Source organism: Micropterus salmoides, unplaced genomic scaffold (assembly GCF_014851395.1).
Source record: "Micropterus salmoides isolate LMB-PRFRI ecotype aquatic unplaced genomic scaffold, ASM1485139v1 Ms_hic_scaffold_6, whole genome shotgun sequence".
Classification (NCBI taxonomy): domain Eukaryota; kingdom Metazoa; phylum Chordata; class Actinopteri; order Centrarchiformes; family Centrarchidae; genus Micropterus; species Micropterus salmoides.
This window is the reverse complement of record NW_024044348.1, coordinates 12,571,047-12,592,050: the sequence shown is the minus strand read 5'-3', so window position 1 is coordinate 12,592,050 and position 21,004 is coordinate 12,571,047. Positions and strand designations below refer to the sequence as shown.

Genomic DNA, 21,004 nt, shown 5'->3' with positions numbered 1-21,004 from the left:
CGTCTCTGCATTCAAAACAGAAAATGAAAGCATGTTATAACTTGAGACCTACTGCTTGCCTTGTAAATTTAAATGTCACTGGAGCTGTCTCCGCTAAGTTTTATATTAACCAACTTTTCCACTCAGATCCCAGCCTCTAGTAAATTACACATGTGGATGTTGACTTTGGATTTGATTGTATGTTTTAAACGAGACAATGGGTCCAGAATAACCTTGAAGTCACACAACAGAAAACAAGTGCTGAATTAAAAATAAAGAACTTATTATGGGCCTGAAAAGTAAGTCATGAGAACCACAATAATCCACAGCATTTTTCGTGGCTAGTTCCAGTAACATCATCGCAATACTCGGTGTTAAGTGGCACCTGTTGAGACTAAATAGTCAGGACATGGTGGCTATTCTTTAGAAAATATTGTAACGTCATGTGAAGGATGAGCAGCGATCCCTCCCTTTTGTATTACGGTTTCACTCCACCTGGTGGTGCCTCCACCTCACCTCCTGCTGCAGGAGCTGCTGAATCCTCCACACCTTCTCAGCTATTAGCTTTTCCACTCAGACCGTCTCTTAACAATCGTTTGGCCTTTGTCTGCAGTTTCGATGCAAGCAACGGGTTTTTTTGTACAACACATGGATTGTGTGTCCCAATCATGATTTCTGGATCGCGCAGATACCAACTGCAGGTAGGAACCATCAAAAACCAACACTGTGATGCGTTGCACCGGATGCGTAAAATAAGCACGGCTTTGGAGTATACTAGGAAAATTATCCATATGCGCAATAAGCAATTTTTTTTCTTTTAATTTGATTTGTGATATACAAATTCTCTTATCTTCTAAAAGCACGGGCTGTTTGAGTGTTGAAGCATGAATAGCAGCCATTTACAAGCTTCGTTTTACTTCTAGGGCTTAGTTACTGGAACCTGAGGTTTGTAAATTGAAGTTTAATTTTCATGAACATTTGCTTAAGGGTTGACACGAGCTGGAAGGAAACCTGCTTTGAGCCTTAACCACTAATTATTCCACTAATTTGATAAATTGTGACTTTATAGCGGTATCATGTTATTATATTGTTCATATAAGAGTCAATTCTGACCCCTGCAGGTGTGTTTCTAGGTGTCTGTATTTCAACCACCATCTGATGCAGCATAACAACAATGGTGGTTTTACTTTTCAGGTCTCATGGCATAGCTTAGGAAAAACTGTCTGATGTTACCCTGGAACATCCTTCTGGGTCGTCATGGGATGTGGCACCTCTGTTGCTACTGAGACACAAAGGAAAGGAGTAGAGACAGGTAAAGATGTATGGCTGGTTTAAAGTTTTTACTGGTTCAAAAGGTCAGTTGCAGTTGTTATTATGGTCCTTTCTCTCAGTCCATGACTTTATTTTATCAGCTGGAAGGATTTGACTTTTGAAACATATATAGGTATCAAATTAGAATTGACATGTTTCTACACCTGGCGTGTGGGACAAGCTTCCTTGGATGACTGAGAACCTTCACAGACAAAAGGGAACATAGTGTAACTGATGTGTCTTGTCTACATACACCTTGCTTTTATTTTAAGATCTCAAAAATTACATTTACAGTCCAACATACACACTGATTTCCCAATTTTCATTCAAAAAGTTGATCAATTACTCAATCGACAGAAAAATAAATAGATCTTTTTTGTCATTTTTAAAAAAAAGCAAAAATGTCAAACATTCTCTGTTTGCCGCTTCTCCAATATAAATATTTGTCTGTTTTATATCACAGTAAGTGAATATCTTGCACTTAACACTGTTTCTATCATGTCGATCTCCTTAAAGCATTTTGGAACATTATTTGGGAGATGCGGCTGTGTATTATTAGCAGTAGTCATGGCAGCAGTATATTGGTTGAGTATTTTAGGCATCAACACGATACTATGTTGTTTTTGCAGTAGTAAATTTTCCTCAGACTTGTTGCAAACGCACACACACCAGATGTTTGACAGATGGTGCTTTTCTATCTCCAGTTTTATCTTCCTTCCTCTCTCTGAGCTCTGTTTCTCATGAAAGCTCTTTTAATTTGCTTATTTTTTCCAGTCCCACTGTTGCTCATGACCTCCCCTGTGTCTTGTTATCTCTCTCACTGTGGGGGGGGGGTTATTCAATTACCTGAAATGTATGTTTTCTTCTTACAGATGACACAGTTAAGACTCCCAGCCCGGCTCTGAGTAAGATGCTGCTCATCTCTAGAGATCAGTCTGACATTTGCATGTATCTGTGTGCATATTTACGTGATTATGTTTTCCAGAGTGCTAATTTACAAAAGATGCCGTGGAATTAGCTTCAGCTTTTGGGTCAGAATCCATTCTTGAATGAGAGATGCATATGTAAAGGAACATTCCTCTCACTTTGCTGTGTTATACTAAAGAGCCTCACATGTCTTATTCATGTACTGTATGTATGTGACTCCAGATATTTAAACTTGAAACCCATTGAAAAATAAAATATAACAGCTGGTGTTTTGTTGTAGCTATGAAGGCGGCTGTTTTGATCCAGCGATGGTACCGGCGCTACATGGCCCGTTTGGAGATGAGACGCAGGTATACCTGGAACATCTTTCAGTCCATCGAATATGCTGGGGAACAGGACCAGCTACAGGTAACTCTCAGCATTTCTGTATGCTAATTTTCAGAATCATCATAAAGCTTAAACACATTTTTTTCTTTCTTTCTTTCTTTCTTCAGCTCTCCAGTTTCTTTAGTTTCATGCTCGACAACTTCACTCAGCTGAATGGAAATGGGCCAGGTTAGGAACCAAAATACTCTTATGTACAGAATATTAAGATTAGATAGTATTATGCATTTAAAACTCTGATCCTTGTTATTTGGAAATGTTGGAGAGTCAATTTTATGTTAGAGTAAATGTGCTGTCATGTAAGAATTGCAGAAACTACAAATTTACTCTACTTTATTAATTTGCACTGTAAAGCAGCCTAGCAGCCTAGCACTGAAACTTAAATCTGTGAGGTTTTTCTCAGCCATTTGTCTTTTTCATAGCTTTAAACAAACCTTTTTAGCTGGTGTTATTAAATGTGACATTGAATGATTAAAAAAGTTTTTTTTAACTCATTTTTTTACACTAGAAGATTATATATAGAAGTATTTTTCATTTCCATCAAATTAACCCCATTTTTGTTAGTCATGCCACTGTATTTTGATCTAGAATAGAAACCAATTGCTTATACCCTGTTGCTTAGCAACTACTGTGAATGTGGAGGCCAATGTGTTGGTGTGTTGCACTGACACAGCTGTGGCTTATGTATTGACCACTCATCCAGCTAAAAAGCATAATGCTCCATTGACAAGCTAATCCTTAGGTCAGCCCTTATGGGTGAACATCTACAGCACATCCTCTTCATGGGTTTAACATTGTGTCAACATAAGTGATAGAAAGAGGCCAGACTCTGTTGTCTGTATTTATTATATCCAGCCTCTGTGTTTATGCGTGTGTGACAGAATAAAGGACATTTATTTGGAGACATGGGGAAATAGACAAAAGCCTTACAAAAGAGAAATAAGCCAGTAGGTAGATGTCTGCTCATGCCTTGTTTGTTTGCATAAATTAGAGGCCATCAGCTTCATTAGCATATTGGAGTGGTCGTTTAATACATCAGTGAGGTCACACAGAGCCGGATGTGGTGTTTTTACAAGCTGTATATTACAAAGAACTACAAATTAGAGATACATTAATTCAGTGCCTTTTTACATGAAAGAGGAGCCCACAAATATTGTCTGTTTTTATTCCACACATTCTTCTTCCTTGTCAAAACCTGGCGCCTACATTACCCAAAATGCAACTCTGACCAAAGTTGTCAGTGGTCGAAGAGTTGGGTCTATTATGTTAGTAGTGGCTAGAGCTGCTATATCAATCACAGATGGGGAGCGGGCTACAGAGGTCTGCTAAACGCACCTCTTTCTAAATCTACACCTCCAGATTGTTTTTATTTTCAAACTTGCAGTCTTACAGGTTCTAGTGGCATCTAGTGGTTAAGGTTGCTAATTGCAACAAACTGCTCACTCACCGCTCACCCCTCCCTTTGCAAAAGCGTAGGAGAAACTACATGGCAACACTCTCTGTCTCACTTTTGTGCTACATAATATGTGTGGTCCTCCATTTGTCTAAATGTCACTTCTCTTCTTATTTCTAACAAACCAGACGACAACGATTACTACTACTTCTTCTTTGTACATATTTAATGTAGTGACAAAACGCGCTCTGTAGAGCAGTTTGTCTTTCTAGGCTACTGTAGAAACATGGCAACTTCCATGTAAGGGGGGACCTGCGGTGTATGTAGATAGAAATCGCTCATTCTAAGGTAATAAAAACATAACAGTTCATTACATAAGCTCTTAATACACCACTGAAAACATAGCTATGTATATTATATTGCATTTCCGTCAATAGATCCTCCTAAATATTACACAACGAACCTTTAAGCTCCACCCAACGCTCACTAAAGTGTGACAAATTACCTCCTTTTTTTCTTCATACGCAGTAACTTTCCAAGACGTGTAAAGAGATATCTGAATAAAATCCGCAGAGTTCATCTTTACAGTTTCAGTTCATCATAGATCTGACAAAATTCATGATGGATCAAAGCATTACATTAATTTAAGTCATTATCACAGCATAACACAGTGTTGGGATTCAGCTTTTGCTTTCAATACTGGTTATACCTGAAATATCAGGTAATGATTATATACTTTTGCTTTACTGTTTAATCCATGGCCCAATATAGTATCTATCATATATGAAATAAATCATGACATAAGATTACATATAGCAGTATGTAGTAGATGATTTTATTGATATTGCCTAGTTTTAGCATTACAAGTGTAAAAATGAGTCGTGCCCTCCAGTGAAAATGAATGTGTCCTCCAGATTTGATCTCCCAGCTGCTAGACCCGGTGGTCGAACCCTGGTTAGAAAGAGAGACCTGCTACAACTTGATCTCTGTCCCAGAATCATACACAGGGCCCCGACTATCATTTCCTCTCTCCGTCTCTGATACAAATGCCCTCCTCAGTGCATTTAAGGAGCAGCAGGTACAGAATATTGCTCTTTGGTCTCTCTCACTCTTCCTTTTAATTGTCTGGTTTAGATTGTGGTGCTTGTAAGAACTCATTCCTTTTCCTCCACACAGACACTACATGCCAGATATGTTCTGCAGCTGCTGTACGAGACCAAAAAGCTCCTCAAACAGATGCCCAACATCATCCACCTGTCAACATCCTACACCAAAGAGATCACTATATGTGGTGTGTAACCATGACCTCAGTTTCACTTGTTAATTCAAGATTCAAAATCGTTTGTTTGTTTTTCAGTACACATTTGCAAATGAGAACAAAAAAGTGAAAATGTTAAAGTCTTATCATAACAATATGCTGCTGTGATGCTGCTACAGTTAACTGTATCTTAATGGCAGGGTTCCAAGAAAGGAGGTCTTGTTTGTTTGCACACTGATCAGGCACTTGACTTCTCTTCCACGGCTGCTTCCACCTGCAGATTCGCATGTCATTAAACTCAAGAATACTTGTGACTAAAAAAGAAAAACAACACTGTTTGGTGGATGAGGTGGAGCAATTTACCGTCCTGTTTAGACATGCTTCGAAAATCAGAGATCAATTTAGTGAAAAATCACCATTGGTGATTTTCCTTTTGGTACAGGTGATCTGCATGGGCGGCTTGATGACTTACTTCTCATATTTTATAAGGTAAAGCTATATATTTTTTTACACTTTCTTTAGCATCATTCACCACCGATTTTTAAAACGTGATGTTTTATGCAGAATCATCTGATTTTATATAAATACATATAAGATTTAAACAAACGAATGTTCATGACAGTCAAAGCTACATCAAACATAGCTGGAGCATGCAACTCAAGACTTCTCCAAGATCTGATTGAAAGTTTGTGCCAGTGTGTTGATTTGGCACGTTGCTGCTGTTCAGAATGGCCTTCCCTCTGCGGAGACGCCGTATGTGTTTAATGGGGACTTTGTGGACCGTGGGAAAAAGTCGATCGAAGTGGTCATGCTCCTGTTCGCCTACCTTCTGCTTTACCCCGACTACATGCACCTGAACCGAGGAAACCATGAAGACCACATAATGAACCTCAGGTGGGCAGGAAGAAAAGTTGAAAGAAAACAGCCATCCATCTAGGCTTACCACAAGCAGGAGAGCAGTAAAATAATAAAAACACTTTGTTTACACTATATTTACATTGTTGTTTCAGATATGGGTTCACAAAAGAAGTCATGCAGAAATATAAGGTACAGTAAAGTCCATATACATTTCATTATTCTGCTTTTATTATGTACAGAACTCAGCTGCATGTTCTGCAGGTTGTACCATGTAATTGCTGACTGTCACAGCTTGTAGAGCTTGAAGGAGTAATCTAGATGAGTTACACAAAGCTGTGAATTTTTTTTTTTTTTTTTACTCTGTGCAGATTCATGGCCACGAGATCCTCCAGCTGTTTCAGGAGGTTTTCAGCCTTCTGCCCATTGCGACAGTCATTGACGGAAAAATCCTGATAGTTCACGGAGGAATATCAGACGAGACGGACTTGGACTTCCTCAGCTCCATAGAGAGGCACAAGGTCAGTGGGAACAAGCAGCCAACTATCATCTACCTGTCCTTCATCCAAACTCTTTAACTGCAATATTTCATATTATCCGCTAGGGGTCAGAAAAACTTTTCTGCTTTATCAAAAACAAACAAATGTGTGGGTGCTGTAACAACAAAATTCTTCACTAGGATTCATAAAGCCTGATTGACAAGATAATCACATAGCTAACCAGGGGCCAGGTATTATATTCCAGCACAGAAAAACTTTACATACTGCTCAGTTAATAGGGGCCAGGCAGCTAAATGTAATTTCTATGAGCCTTAGCAGGTTGCTGACCAGGTAGCACACAAGGAGTTTGACTTTTCGGCTTCAGTTTTTGTGCTGATGTTGGTGGCCTAGACTGAACCAAATGGTTCATTTGCAGTCATACAACTAAAACACTTAACCAAAAGAGGGAAAAAAGCTTAAGAGATGCAGAGTTAAGTAAAAATGCTGTTATGGTGGTACTATTAGAAACACTTGTTGTACACTAGTCATTTGATTCAAAGTAAAATAAAATTTAATTATGCAGGTTTTATGAAACAGGTCCACTCTGTGTCAACTTTGTGTGTGTGTGTGTGTGTTTTTATTCTTTTGAATGACTGACAGAAAGAAAACAGATAATCTGTCAGATTTGACTGAAAATTATCAATCATGAACCACACTAATTAGAAATAAACATGATTTCTTCATCAAAATAAGCCTCACTGAATTATAATTGAATGTGCATGTTCTCATAAAATTAGTAAAAGTAATTCTGGGAAATGCAGTAAATTACTGCTTAAAGTAGGGGGCATGGTTGCAATAAAATGTACAATTATTCATCATAAAGTAACTCCTGGAAAGCAATGAATCATCTGTAATGTATCTTTAGATTTATACTTTTTTTTTTACTTTAATCCTGATAAGAATTAGTACAGTACAAGGATGTGTTTAAACTCATTTGTTAAGTCAAGTTACTTCTATTTATATAACCAAAACTCAATCACCAATTTGCCTCAAAAGACTTCTTCAATCTTGACATATGTCAGTTTGGAAAAAAAAAATATTGGTTCTCACTTTGTTTTTGTCTTTCCTTCTATTCTCTTGTAGGTGAAATCTGCCCTGAGGTTTCCCAGACACAGTTTGGAGCAGCTGGACATCGGTCAGTCCTGTAGACAGATGAAAAGAATGAGATCGACAGACGGCTCTCGTCCCAGCAGTAGTCGCAGCCACTGCAAGAACCAAAGAACCCCTAACCAGAGGTCTGACAGCAACCCACAGACTCTTGCAGATGGTACATGTTTTTTAAGGTCAGTGTACAATAAGACAGACTCCCTTCTTCTACCCCTTTTTTCTTTAGAAAGAGGCGATGCAGGCTCAGCCGACAAGACAGCGCTGCCTCCACTTCATCCTCCTCCTCCTCCTCCTCATCCTCCTCGTCTTCGCTTTGCTCTCCTCGAACTCCGTCCAGCCTCACGCCGCATCCTTGCCTGTCTTCTCCCAGCATGCCTTACACTATCAATGTTCTCCAAGTGCCTTTCCTGGACTCTCTGTCCTCTGTTTCCCCTCCTACACCTCCACAACATGAACGGGAATGGAAACAGGTCAGAGGAGTTGGATTCAGTTGGAGAGAATTGACTATTGGTCACCTCTGCCCTATCTGTGTCTTATTTAGCACTTTCCTCTGTCCTGCAGATAGTGGATATATTGTGGAGTGACCCTAAAACCCAAGAAGGCTGCAGTCCCAACACATTCAGAGGAGGAGGGTGCTACTTTGGCCCTGACGTCAGCCAGAGACTGCTGCTCCAACACGGACTCCAGTTGCTCATCAGATCCCATGAGTGCAAGCAGGAGGGATATGAGCTCTGTCATGGTGGACGGGTAGATGGGAATAAATTCAATCAAATTGTCCAGAAGTCTAGCATGTGTAAGTCTAGCGAAATATATGTGTTTGTGTTTGTGTTTGTTCTATAGGTAATCACCATTTTCTCAGCGTCAAATTATTATGAAGTGGGAAGCAACCGTGGTGCGTACATCAAAGTGGGCAGAGAACTGGTTCCCCGCTTCTACCAGTACCAAGTCAGCCGCACAACACGCAAACTCACCCTAACACAAAGGTACAACAGGTGTCTGATGTGTGTGTTTGTGTAAAATGGGGCAGAATAACTACAGCTCAATGTAAACCTTTCTGTATACTATACTCAGCTGTGGATTCAGTACCAGCAATTTTAATGTTCGATTAGTTTAGGTCATTTATCAGTTGGTTCCAGCCTCTCCAAAGTGAGGATTTTCTGCATTTGTCTGTTTTAAATAGTTTTTAATTATATATAATAATAATAATAATTTAAAACAAAAAAAGCAATTTGAAGATGCAACCACTGGCTCTGTGTAATCGTTATGTGCAATTTCCACTACTTTATGACATTGTAAAGACAAAAATGTTTAATTAATTGACAAATGTATCAATAATGGAAATTGGTAAATAATTTAAGCGAGATCAATCTTTCAGTCTAAGTTAATGACCTGTGTTTGCATATCTGTCTGCAGAGTACGAGCAGCTGAAGGCTCTGCTCTCAGGGCCCTGAAGGAGAAGCTGTTCACTCATCGCTCTGAACTGATGTTGGGCTTCCAGCAGTTTGACTATAATAACAACGGTGCGCTTCTCTCACTCTGTGCGCCTTACTTAACATGTATTTAACTCAGGTTGGCATGTGGAGTTGTTAAATGTCAGCATATGTTTTTTTTTCAGGTAGGGTGTCAGTCAGTGAATGGGCTCAGGTATTAGAGTCTGTCCTGAGACTGGACGTGCCCTGGAGGACACTGCGTCCACACTTAGCCCATCTGGCACCAGATGGCAGAGTGGAGTATCAGTCCTGTTTTGAGGATATGGGACCGGGGATTTCTTTGCCTCAGGTGAGAGAAGCGAAGAGGTCTTCTTATCAAAGCAACCAAGTACATTTACTCAGTACTGACCTTAAAGTCTACTTTGAGATCCTCATATTTTACTTTAATATTTTAATAGTATACTTTTACTCCTACATTTATTTGATCCATATATAGTTTTTTTCGGGAACTTTTAAAACTTGATGACACTGGGTTTGTTGGTTTTTATCAAGTTTTAAGTCTTAGAAAACAAAAGACATTGTCTTAAGCATGTAATCGGGCATGCAAAATTTCCAAAAGGAGATACTTGAGGTTTTTTCACCTGACAGCAACAATAAGATGCACTTCTGTAGTATATATCCAGGAGTCCACGGTTATTATTACATTACATTTATTCATTTAGCTGATGCTTTTATCCAAAGCGACTTACAGGTCGCACGCCTCTGGAGCAACTAGGGGTTAAGTGTCTTGCTCCGGGACACATTGGTGGATGTGTCGCAGTGGGGGATTGAACCTGGGTCTCTCACACCAAAGGGATATGTCTGCCCCATCACCAGGAACTGACTTGTTCCTGAACTAAGACAAAACATTTGAATCCAGAAAAGTTAGAATTTAATATGCAATGTGTGCACAAATAGAGGCACTTAATGACACTTACTTTACTCTGCCTGAGGAGGCTGCTAGTTCAAGCCATTTTGTGTTTGTTGTGCCTTCTAAGTGCCTTTCTGTATGCACATGTAGGTTTTCAATACTTTTTACGCTTAACTAATCCCCTTTTTGCTTATTTTAGGTCACTCCAAACTTGGCTGAAACTCTGTTCAGATACAGGACAGACATTGAGATAATATTCAACATCATAGACAAAGACCATTCAGGTAAAAAAAAAAAGTACAGAGTCTATTTTGAGACAATGTGTCAATAATTCAGAATTTTTTCCTTAAAGTCAGTAATGTGGTTGTATGTGTGTTGTCATGTTCAGGTCTGATCTCTGTTGAGGAGTTTCGTCACACCTGGCGTCTCTTCAGTGCCCACCTCGGGGTTGATATCAATGACAAAGCCATCGATGATCTGGCCCGAAGTATTGACTTCAACAAGGATGGCAGTATAGACTTCACTGAGTTCCTAGAGGCCTTCAGAGTGGTACACAAACTGGACAACAAGGATCAGCAACTCAATGGAAAGGTGGATGGAGACAAGTATTCATGAAGGGAAGAATCTGAATGCTAACTTGCGGGAAGTCCTGCATGTCTCAGCAGAGAAACTCGTGGAAAGAAAGTAGGAAAGCAGGGATAAGTGATATCATTTAGTATTTCTTAAGTTAGGTTCTTAGCGGAAAAATCCACCTTTAAATACCTGAACACTTAAAAGTAGCATTGTTTTGGTGACCTTACAATTATTGTCTGTGAGATACCTCGTCTACCACAGATACAGCAGGAGCAACAGTGATGCAGCACTTTTAGCTATGTACACATCAGTACTGTAGTATTACATGTACTGATGACTGAAGGCTTCAATATTAGAAGAAATAGGAACACACTGACATTAATGTATGGGTTTCAGCTGGTGTGTGTTCAACTGGTTACCAATAATGAATAAAATGGCTCGTTTGAAATTAAGAGTTGTATTTTGTGTATATTTTGTGTGTGTGTGTGTGTGTGTGTGTGTGTGTGTTCGTATGCTACTTCACTCTGGCTTCCTGCTCACTATAATTACCAAACGGTGAGAGCTGTTAAACAGGCCCAGGCATTCTGAATAATTGATGGGTTCCGATTTTTCTGAAGGTGTCAATTTTTGCAGCACACACACACACACTCTACTTGCAAGAGACTACAGAAGTGAAGGGCAAGAGAGAAACGGAGGTGTGGAGATGAATTTTTTTTACACTGATTGTTTGCTTGGATGTTGCCCTCTCTCTCAACTGCTTATTTCTAAGTGTGTCACTTTAAATGTTAAAACAAGTAAAAATGTTACAACTTACTATAAAACTGGCAAAAAGAGCACTTCCCTGATACCTCACTATCCATCTGAGTGGTTTGCGTATGCACCAACTTACCCCTCCTTTCTCCCTTTTTCCCTCCCATCTGCCCATCCTGTAGTAACCCCAGACCACATCTCCCCTCCCTTCAGTCTTCAGGCTCTCTGATTCTTCCCACTTTCACTCCAAGTATTTCACTGTTCAGCCTACCCTTTGTTATCTCAGCTCAGCAGGTTGTAGTGTCATCCTGAACACACATTCAGATGGGAGCTCAGATGGGACTCCTGATAGAATTGTTCGCTCTACTCTGCATCTATGCTCCAGGTACTACTTCAAGTTAATTTTGTTTAATTGTGTGTGTTGTTAAAAGAAGCAGACCTTCATTGTGAAACTGTCTACAGTGTGTGGAGCTGAGGGATGCAGTGGTTTTAAACACCTGGAGAACGGGCAGACATTTTTCCGTTACAGAGGACTGCTGGTGATCTTCTGCTGTCATCCTGGCTATAAGCTCCATGGATACAAAACCAACAGCTGTGTGTCTGGACATTGGTCCCGGGACACCCCAGTCTGTGTTGGTAAGGAGCTTCATTCATGAGGAGCATGCACTGGAAAAAATTTTATTTTAGGATTTCAATTTCTGTTTTTGTTGGTAGATGCATTTAGAGGACAACAATAATTATTTTCTTTTCTTAAAAGTTTTTATTTTTATTTTTTACTCTGTTTCAATTACAGTACTCAGTAGAAAGTTGTATAGTAGAAGTTGGGTGGAGACAACAATAGGCAACAAAAGTCCCTGGTCAGACTTACTAAGACTAACTTTGAATCACTTTCCTTTATAAACCCCCACCCTCCTTCAGGCTCTGGCTGCTCCAACCCAGGGCCGCTTACCCACGGGACAAGCAGCGTGAATGAGGATGGATCCTGGGCAGTGTTCAGCTGTAATAGTGGCTTTCGGCTAAATGGGCCCTCAATGTTATACTGTAAGGGCCACACCTGGAATACCACAAAGCCTGTATGCAAAGGTGAGCATGAAAAGCTCTGTTATTAAAGCAGAACAGAATGAAACAGAATGACATTTTACAAAATAAGCATATTTGCTTTCTTGCTGGGAGTTAGATGAGAAGATTGATACCTCATATGTGTTAGGTAAATTTTGTAGTTGGTTGGTTTAGTGTAAAGGCTTGGAAAGGGTAAACGGCTAGCTTGTATCTGTCAAAAAGGTAGTAAAATCCACCTACAAAACCAAAGTACAAGCTGAGGAGAACAATTTTAGGGCGGTCAAGGTGCCAGACTGTTTCTTGGCTGGTAGCAGTGAGTCTTTGGTTTCTCCAGGCACTTTGGACTTGATACAATTAGTTATCTGTAGAAGTGCTGGCAGGTGTATATTTTACCTTTGGACAGAGCCAGGCTAGCTGTTTCCTCATGTTTTCAGTCTTTGTGCTGAGCTACCCAGCTACTTCTATCTGCAAGAAATGTAATTTTTGTATCCAGATGTTACCAACTCATTGATTCCAAACATCACTAGGTAGAACACTATTACTACACTGCAACTGAAACTAACTGTAGCTGAAGTGAAACTGTTTTCAGGCCTTCTTTTCAGTCATGTTCAAAAGTTGCTGTAAAAATAGACTTGCCTTGCCTTTTACTGCCCTTAATTTGATCTTTTTTTCCTCCTTTCCTTTTTAGAGTCTGACATGATGAGCTCGGTTTCAGCTGTCAATATGCAAAAGCCAAACTTACACCAGAATGTCCAGACTGCCGTAGTTCTGAAGACCCAGCAGCAATCTCACTACGATACCCTCGTTAATACAGCCTCCAAAGAAGTAAACCTCAAATTTGGCTGTACACCATCCCAAATGTCCAACAGTGAGAGGATTAAAGAGACTAACCCAAAAGTTCAGCTGCAGCAGCGTATTCAGTTCCCCAATTTTAAAGTCAAAGACGGGGTCCAAACAATTCATCTCGAGGCCCAACTTCAGGTGGCAAACAAAGCTCAAGGAGCAGAAACAGGAACTGGGAGGCATGGCTCGGGTGCAAAAACTGTCTCATCTACCTCATCATTAGTGGCAGAAACAGAGCGATTTACATCTTCACCACCACCACTTTTAACAGCCCATACACAAGCTATCACTGCCGTCACAAATGCTGCCGTCTCACATACTCTTCCAACTGTGTTTGTACCAACTTCACCACTCCACTGTACAAAATCTGCTCTGCCTGTGCATCGGAGTGTAAAAATGCTCAAAGTTGAAGAATCTGTCACACCACAGGGTGCTGTTGATTTAATTTCTACCAGTTCTTCATCCACTTCATCACCTGCTACCTCACATTCCTTATCACTCCCCCTTCCCTCCTTTTCTGCCTTAACGTCCTCAAGTACCGGCTCCAATGAGCCCAATGTGAAAACACTGCCGCCTAATGTCACCCTTCCTTCAAACACCTCCACCACCACTGAATCTCTGCTGTCTCTGAGCCTCAGCAGACGACCTGTGTGCCCGTACCCACCTGTGCCCATTCATGGAACCTTCTACTTTCGTAATGTAGAGAATCCACGTCCCAGAGAATACAAACATTACATACAGTATGCCTGCTACTCTGGTTATACGCTGGCTCATGGAGACATTCACAGCTACTGCCAGCAAGAGGGCACCTGGAGCGGAATCACACCTGTTTGTCTCGGTGAGTGATGTTGCTGCTTTAAAGGGAAAGGAATGACGTGCTGATGGCTGTGTAAGATATTTATTTGCCAGTAAAAGTAGGAAAACTTAACATTCCTGGAAGGCAATGGGTCCTAGCAATGGATAAAAAGTGCTGATGTAATTATCTTTAAAACAGATATCCAACACCAAGGTTATCTGTTTTAAAGGAAATTAGTGCTAATCAGTGCTTCTACGATACAAATCATCTCATTGTGAAATGAAAGTGCCAAAGATTTTAACCGTCTCTACTGTTGTTACACATGCACAATTGGTCGTCTCCAGTGCTATACCTCTCTCTGATAACTATCTGAAAGTCAGCTCACATAAATGCTTGAATTAATGTCTTTTTCTTTTTTTGACCCTTGAACTTGTAATTACCCCGGAAACGAGCCACCCTCCATCTTTACTGTTTTTCTCCAGAGATGACACCATGTTCAGTTAACAACGGAGGCTGTTCCCAGCTTTGCTCTCACTCTCAGCACTACAACCAGAGCTCCAACCAGACCCAGACCAGAACTCATTGCCACTGCAGACCTGGATTCACTTTGCTGGATGACATGCGAACATGTCGAGGTAAGCATATTTGTCTTTTCTCCACTGTGAAGTAACATTCTTCCTGAAATCCTCTGTGGACCCCCCCCCCTAGGCTCTTCCTAATGACAGCACAGCGTGCACCGAGGCATGTTACAACACAAAAGGGAATTTCCTTCACATGTTTTCTGTGTTTGATGTTTCATGGCTCACAGACGAGCAGAAGTGCCTGTGAAATTTATAGCAGCATGATCACCTTGTAGCAATGGTTACACATGCCTGCTCACAGGCAACCTATCATTCATGAGAGCAATCAGTGGATGGTGTTGATATTATATTATATAACAGTGTTCTTATGTTTTGTGTGCACTTTGACATATAGTCCTGTCTGAACAACTGTGGTTTGACTGATTACAGTTTAGTTTTACATTTACATTTACATTTACTCATTTGGCAGACGCTTTTATCCAAAGCGACTTACATTTGAGGAACAACATACAAGAATCAACAGAGCATCAACTACAGATCTACAACTGACAATACATACTAGTAAGAGCAGCAATAAATACTAGTAAGAGCTCACAGTACATATCACATCAATGGGGTAGATACCTAGGGAAGGAAGTAAGAGTTAGCAAAAAGTGCAATCAATACAAGATCATTGTAGGGGATAGAAGAAGAGCACAGGAAGTGCATGCTAGAGGTTAGGAGTTAGAGGTGTTATAAGAGGAAGTGTTCTCGGAAGAGATGAGTTTTCAAGAGCTTCTTGAAGTTAGAGAGGGACGCCCCTGATCTGATGGCGTGTGGTAGCTCGTTCCACCATCGTGGTGTCACAGATGAGAATAGCCGGGACTGGGAATCCTTTGTGTGAAGGGATGGCAGAGCCAGGCTGCGTTCATTGGAGGAGCGTAGCGGCCGAGAAGGAACGTAAGTTTGTATTATGGAGTTTAGGTAGATGGGTGCAGACACAGTAGTCACTCTGTAAGCATTAGTGACTTGAATTTGATTCTGGAGGCCACGGGGAGCCAGTGGAGGTCACTGAGTAATGGAGTGAGTCCTTTTGGGCTGATCAAAAACCAGACATGCTGCTGCGTTCTGAACCATTTGTAAGGGTTTCACCGCACAAGCTGGGAGACCTGCTAGGAGGGCATTGCAATAGTCGATGCGAGAGATAACCATGGCCTGTACCAGAAGCTGGGTGGCGTACTGAGTGAGGTAGGGCCTGATTTTCCTTATGTTGTATAGAGAAAAGCGGCATGACCGAGAGACAGTAGCAACATGGTCTGAAAAGGACACCTGGTCATCAATCATGACACACAAGTTTCTCACCACCTTGGTTGGAGTGATGGTTGCTGAGTCAATTTGTAGTTTGATGTTATGGTGGATAGATTGCTTGGCTGGAATGACCAAGAGTTCAGTCTTAGAGAGGTTTAGTTGAAGGTGGCAAGCCTTCATCCATGCAGATATGTCTGATAGACAGTCCGTGATCCGCGCCGAGACAGTGGGACAGTGGGATCGCCTGGCGGGAAGGATAGGTAGAGTTGCGTGTCGTCTGCGTAGCAGTGGTAAGAGAAGCTGTGCGAGTGAATGATCGGCCCCAGTGAGGTGGTGTAAATTGAGAAGAGAAGGGGCCCAAGCACTGAGCCTTGCGGTACCCCTGTGGAGAGGCAGTGGGAGGAGGATAATTGTCCTTGCCACAAAACATTGTAGGAACGCCCCGAGAGGTAGGATTCGAACCACAGGAGTGCTTTACTCGAGATGCCCATTGCTGAGAGAGCGGATAGCAGGATCCTGTGGTTGACTGTGTCAAAGGCAGCTGATAGGTCAAGCAGGATAAGAACTGAGGATTGGGCTGCAGCTTTAGCTGACCTTAGGGCTTCTGTTACAGACAGAAGAGCCGTTTCAGTAGAGTGGGCACTCTTAAAACCAGACTGATATGGATCTAGGAGGTCATTCCCTGAGAGGAATTCTGAGACCTGTTTGAATACTGCCCGTTCAATAGTTTTGGATAAAAAAGGTAGAAGAGACACTGGTCGATAGTTCTCAACTTGAGTTGGGTCAAGTGAGGGCTTTTTGAGAAAAGGTGTAACCCGAGCCCTTTTGAAAGTGGTCGGGAAGGTTCCTGAAGCCAGAGAAGTATTTATCACATGAGTGATTGTCGGGACTATAGTAGGAGATATGGCTTGGAGGAGATTCGTAGGAATCGGGTCCAGTGGGCATGTAGTTGGACGGCTATGGGTCAAGAGTTCTGATACTTCCCTCTCTGTGAGAGGAGTAAACGAGGAGAGTGAACCACCACTGACCTGGAAGGGCAGGGGAAAAGATGTAGTAGGACTGCTACAATGGTTTTAGCCTGAAAATTCCACTGCAATGAAATAAGGCTTGTAAACATTCCTGTCTTATATATTTTGGTCCTCTTTTCAAAATATGTCATTATTTCTGGACTAGACATTGTCCACGTGGCCTTCTATATGTTGAGATGTGTCTGAAAATGCAAAAAAATTTAACCATTAACACAGAAAAGGCAGGTATATCAAGAAACATCAGGTTGGGAAATGGTGCCTTCCTCGGAAAACTAGGGCACAGCTGATATACAAGCTTGCAGAGTTCTTTCTGCACATCCTTGTTTCCTGTCTCTAAAGAACAGGATGTCAGAAAACATCTGTGTTATTACAGGCCAAAACAGCAAGCAAAACATCAATGAAGTTTCAGATTCCAGCTCGATTCAGAGCAGCAAGGGAAATGGCTACCTTTCATCTGCTGCTCTTTTCTTTCATCTCAGTGATGCAGGGTCTGTGTGTTTTTGTCAGATTGATTGTACACAAGAGTGTGTGTTTTATTAAATCTGTGCCATTCAAACCAGTGCAAGATATGTGTTCGTGGTATTTATCGTTGTGCGTAGATTTAGATGAGTGTGTGGAGGGGCAGCACCAGTGTCAGCAGAGATGCATCAACACATTTGGTTCCTATAAGTGCACCTGTGATGACGGCTTTCAGCCAGCTCATGACCAGACCTCCTGCACCGGTGTGTGTTTGTCTTTTTATATAATTTCCATCTACGAATAAGGTGTTTTTCTACATCGCTGTCCATCTTTCCAGATGTTGATGAGTGCTTGCTGCCTGTAGCTGTAACAGGCTGTGTGTTCGGCTGTGTCAACACTCCTGGGAGCTTCCATTGCCAGTGTCCTGCTGGCTACAGCCTTCAGACTGCAGACAGCCACTGCCAAGGTTAGGGGACACTCCCTAAACATTACTATGAACCATTCCTTGCTCTTTTTAGCCACGGTAAAAGCATGTCTCTACGGATGGTAATGTCGGCCCGCTACTTTCCACACTGAAATAGCTCAACATCTGCTAGATGGATTGGCATGAAATTTCAGCAAAAATATGTTTTTCTATCAGTGCACCTCTGTCCTAGTGCCTTAAATCTGCAGTTTTGATAATATAACCGTACAATAGAATATTAAAATAAAATAGAAAAGGTGTAGACTTAAGCTTGGTTTTCATCTTCTCCTAAACTTCCATTTCTTATCCAGATATAGATGAGTGTGCTGTTAATAAGGGGCTTGGACCATGTATGGTGCAATGCCACAACTCACCAGGATCCTACCGATGCTCCTGCACATACGGGTACATCTTAGCTGGAAATGGTCACAGCTGTATCACAGAGTGTCCACCTGGGTTCAGAAAGCAACCGATAACACCTGAGAATTCAACTGCACACACTCTCAGGGAGGAATGTGTAGGTAGGGGAAAAAATCTATAGATTTCTCTCTAATTTAGGTCAAAAGTCTCAGCTTCCTGGTTGTGTCCACACACAGATATTAATGAGTGCCAGGAGGAAACGTGCGAGTGGCAGTGTGTCAACCTGCCTGGCTCTCACCGCTGCATCTGCCCCAGAGGATACACACTCCATAGAGATGGACGACGATGCAAGGGTCAGTGGGGTCATGCACACACATCTGTAACAGTATGGTGTATGGTATGTGGGGCATTTTCACATTATTAGTGTATCTGTGTGACAACATTGTGGCAATAACTCAATACTAAATACTCAAACACAGGTTTGTTCCAAAATTGTGGATAACTTGGAGGACAATGCTGCACAAAATTACTATTACTTAAAAAAATGTTTATATTATTAATGGCCTAATTAATCAGGTTCATGTAAAGGAGTAGTCCAACATTTTGGGAAACACCTTCATTCGCCTTCTTGCCAGGAATTACATGAGACCACTCTCATATCTGTCTGTCCAGAATGAAGCTGGAGCCAGCAGCTGTTTAGCTTAGCTTAGCATAATAACTGGAAATGCCGGAAATAGCTAGCTTGGTGTCATGTCATCGCAGTGAAGTTCCCACGCAACCATCGGATACTCCAGAAACTTACTGCGCCCGTTTTACTATTATTTAGTCAAAAATTTGCCACCATTGTGTGTAGTTTCCAGTGTAGTGAACCAATAATCCCGGCTAGTAAAAAATATTTGAATTCACTTATAAAAATTATTTTGTATCTTACAACCCCATTTATGAAGTCAAATGTTTGCAGTCAAAGCACTGCAGAAATTGAAACTGGCAGGACATCTATCATGGGTTTCCTTATCCTCATTATGCAGCAGTCCCTAATCAGAAACATTGAATTAATGAAAAGAAAAATTAAACAAAACAATTCATTCATATATAGTTCTTTTTTTTTAAACCTGCCATGCTGGGGATGAATTAAACAAGAAAATGTATTACTATATACTTTTTTTTTATCCTGTGATGCTTGTATCCAGTGTAGGCTGCAGTCTTTACATTTCAGCAGTTTCATTTTTGCTAGTGTCTCACAGTAACAGTATATTGCAAATTGGGAAGTGGAAATGAGTGTAATTCATATTTATTGGAGAGTTTCTATAAATATTCACTGTAATTATGTATACTGAGTGAGTTTTCTTCTTCATTTCACTGTCTATACCCCAGACATCAACGAGTGCAGTCAGAAGAATGGTGTTCCCACCTGTGTGTGAACCAAAAAGGTCGGCATAAATGTGCCTGCCCAGCCTCCCATCGCCTCTCCCCCTACAGCTGGAAGAAATGTCTACCAAGGACAACAGCAAACACTGCTGGCTGAGCTGGAAAGCACTAGTCAGGTGGAGTCACTACTGTCTTTAACAGTCTGTGTGTATTTCCTTGTGTGAAGATACAAGAAATAACACATAAGCAAGGATCACTATTATTTTGACTACACTGACGGAGCACATCATCCTCTGACTGTGGTTTTCACAACCAAAAGAACCCTTGGACACATGACTATAGGACTCCCAGTGAATGGTTACAGAATAAACATATATACTCTCTGTCCAACTTGTTAAATAGATTTGAGTAGCTTTAAAATACATATCATAAGAAATATACCTTTAAAACTGTATTTTCCAATTGATTCAGAAAAAAACATTTGAGTTAAAAGTAAATAGCTTTACATTTTATTGTGGCTGTGGCTTTTGCTTACATTTCTTTCAACTAGAGCGTGCCATATATTTATATTTTTTCCATTTGTAATTCCATTCTCAGTATTTCATCCTTATTCAGGTATTCAAATTAATCAGTGCATGTGAGTATTTGAAATATATTACTTTTCTTAGTTCATTACTGCTACTTACTCAGGCACAGTTACACTGCATATGTACACAATAGTAATGATGTGAATCCAGTTTAGTCAAGTTTGTTATGGACCAACATTGGGTCCATGACATATTTTATTAAACCCTAGGACTCACAGAGCAGCCCGCTCTATGCCCACACTGGATCTAGAGCATGGCCCACTGGAGGGCCTCAGTGTCTAATGCTGGTCCAGAGCAGGCCAACCACTTTCCCACTCGCTATAAAGCTCCAAGAGCGGCCTTTTCACATTGTTACATTGTTTTCACTTTGTCATTTGATAAATTATTGTAAAATATCAGTTATAGCTGCTTTACATATGTGTAAGCAAAATTAAACCAAGTCCAAGCCATAGAGTGACAGCTGGTCTTTAACTGATAAATAGGTGACCTGCATAAATTACTATAATAGAATAATATTTAACAGACTTAACATACTTCAGACATCTCTGGTACTTTAAAAATATCTGGCTGTACTGCCATTTCAGTCTTTGTGTATACATCATGCATATACTGTGTATATACACTCACCGGCCACCTGATTAGGTACACATGTTCAATTGCTTATTAACACAAATAACTAATCAGCCAATCAAATGGCAGCAACTCAGTGCATGTAGACATGGTCAAGACAACTTGCTGAAGTTCAAACCGAGCATCA

At 40.8% G+C, this 21,004-nt stretch overlaps 2 protein-coding genes across 2 annotated transcripts; both read left to right on the top strand.

Annotated features, from left to right (window-relative positions):
• The first annotated feature begins 347 nt into the window (after positions 1-347).
• Positions 348-11,118, top strand: ppef1 (protein phosphatase, EF-hand calcium binding domain 1). Its single transcript, XM_038701523.1, has 19 exons — positions 348-680; positions 1,174-1,291; positions 2,163-2,195; positions 2,498-2,625; positions 2,712-2,772; positions 4,909-5,072; positions 5,171-5,285; positions 5,695-5,741; positions 5,980-6,146; positions 6,263-6,299; positions 6,479-6,628; positions 7,730-7,881; positions 7,980-8,223; positions 8,315-8,500; positions 8,594-8,736; positions 9,167-9,273; positions 9,369-9,532; positions 10,293-10,377; positions 10,482-11,118. The coding sequence occupies exons 2-19, from the start codon at positions 1,237-1,239 to the stop codon at positions 10,706-10,708; spliced, it is 2,265 nt and encodes a 754-aa protein (XP_038557451.1). The 5' UTR covers positions 348-680; positions 1,174-1,236; the 3' UTR covers positions 10,709-11,118.
• Positions 11,119-13,714: 2,596 nt separating this feature from the next.
• LOC119890618 (fibrillin-3) lies at positions 13,715-20,944 on the top strand. The gene is made up of 6 exons (XM_038701966.1): positions 13,715-14,156; positions 14,597-14,749; positions 17,807-17,935; positions 18,244-18,453; positions 18,529-18,645; positions 19,667-20,944. The coding sequence occupies exons 1-6, from the start codon at positions 13,715-13,717 to the stop codon at positions 19,711-19,713; spliced, it is 1,098 nt and encodes a 365-aa protein (XP_038557894.1). The 3' UTR covers positions 19,714-20,944.
• Positions 20,945-21,004: the final 60 nt, after the last annotated feature.

Bases quoted from the DNA above. Each gene is read 5' to 3' on its own strand.
- LOC119890618 (XM_038701966.1), top strand. From the start codon at position 13,715: ATGCTCAAAGTTGAAGAATCTGTCACACCACAGGGTGCTGTTGATTTA. The intron at 14,157-14,596 runs GTGAGTGATGTT...GTTTTTCTCCAG, and splicing joins AATCACACCTGTTTGTCTCG to AGATGACACCATGTTCAGTT. The intron at 18,454-18,528 runs GTAGGGGAAAAA...GTCCACACACAG, and splicing joins TCTCAGGGAGGAATGTGTAG to ATATTAATGAGTGCCAGGAG.
- ppef1 (XM_038701523.1), top strand. From the start codon at position 1,237: ATGGGATGTGGCACCTCTGTTGCTACTGAGACACAAAGGAAAGGAGTA. The intron at 2,626-2,711 runs GTAACTCTCAGC...TTCTTTCTTCAG, and splicing joins GGGAACAGGACCAGCTACAG to CTCTCCAGTTTCTTTAGTTT. The intron at 6,629-7,729 runs GTCAGTGGGAAC...ATTCTCTTGTAG, and splicing joins GCTCCATAGAGAGGCACAAG to GTGAAATCTGCCCTGAGGTT.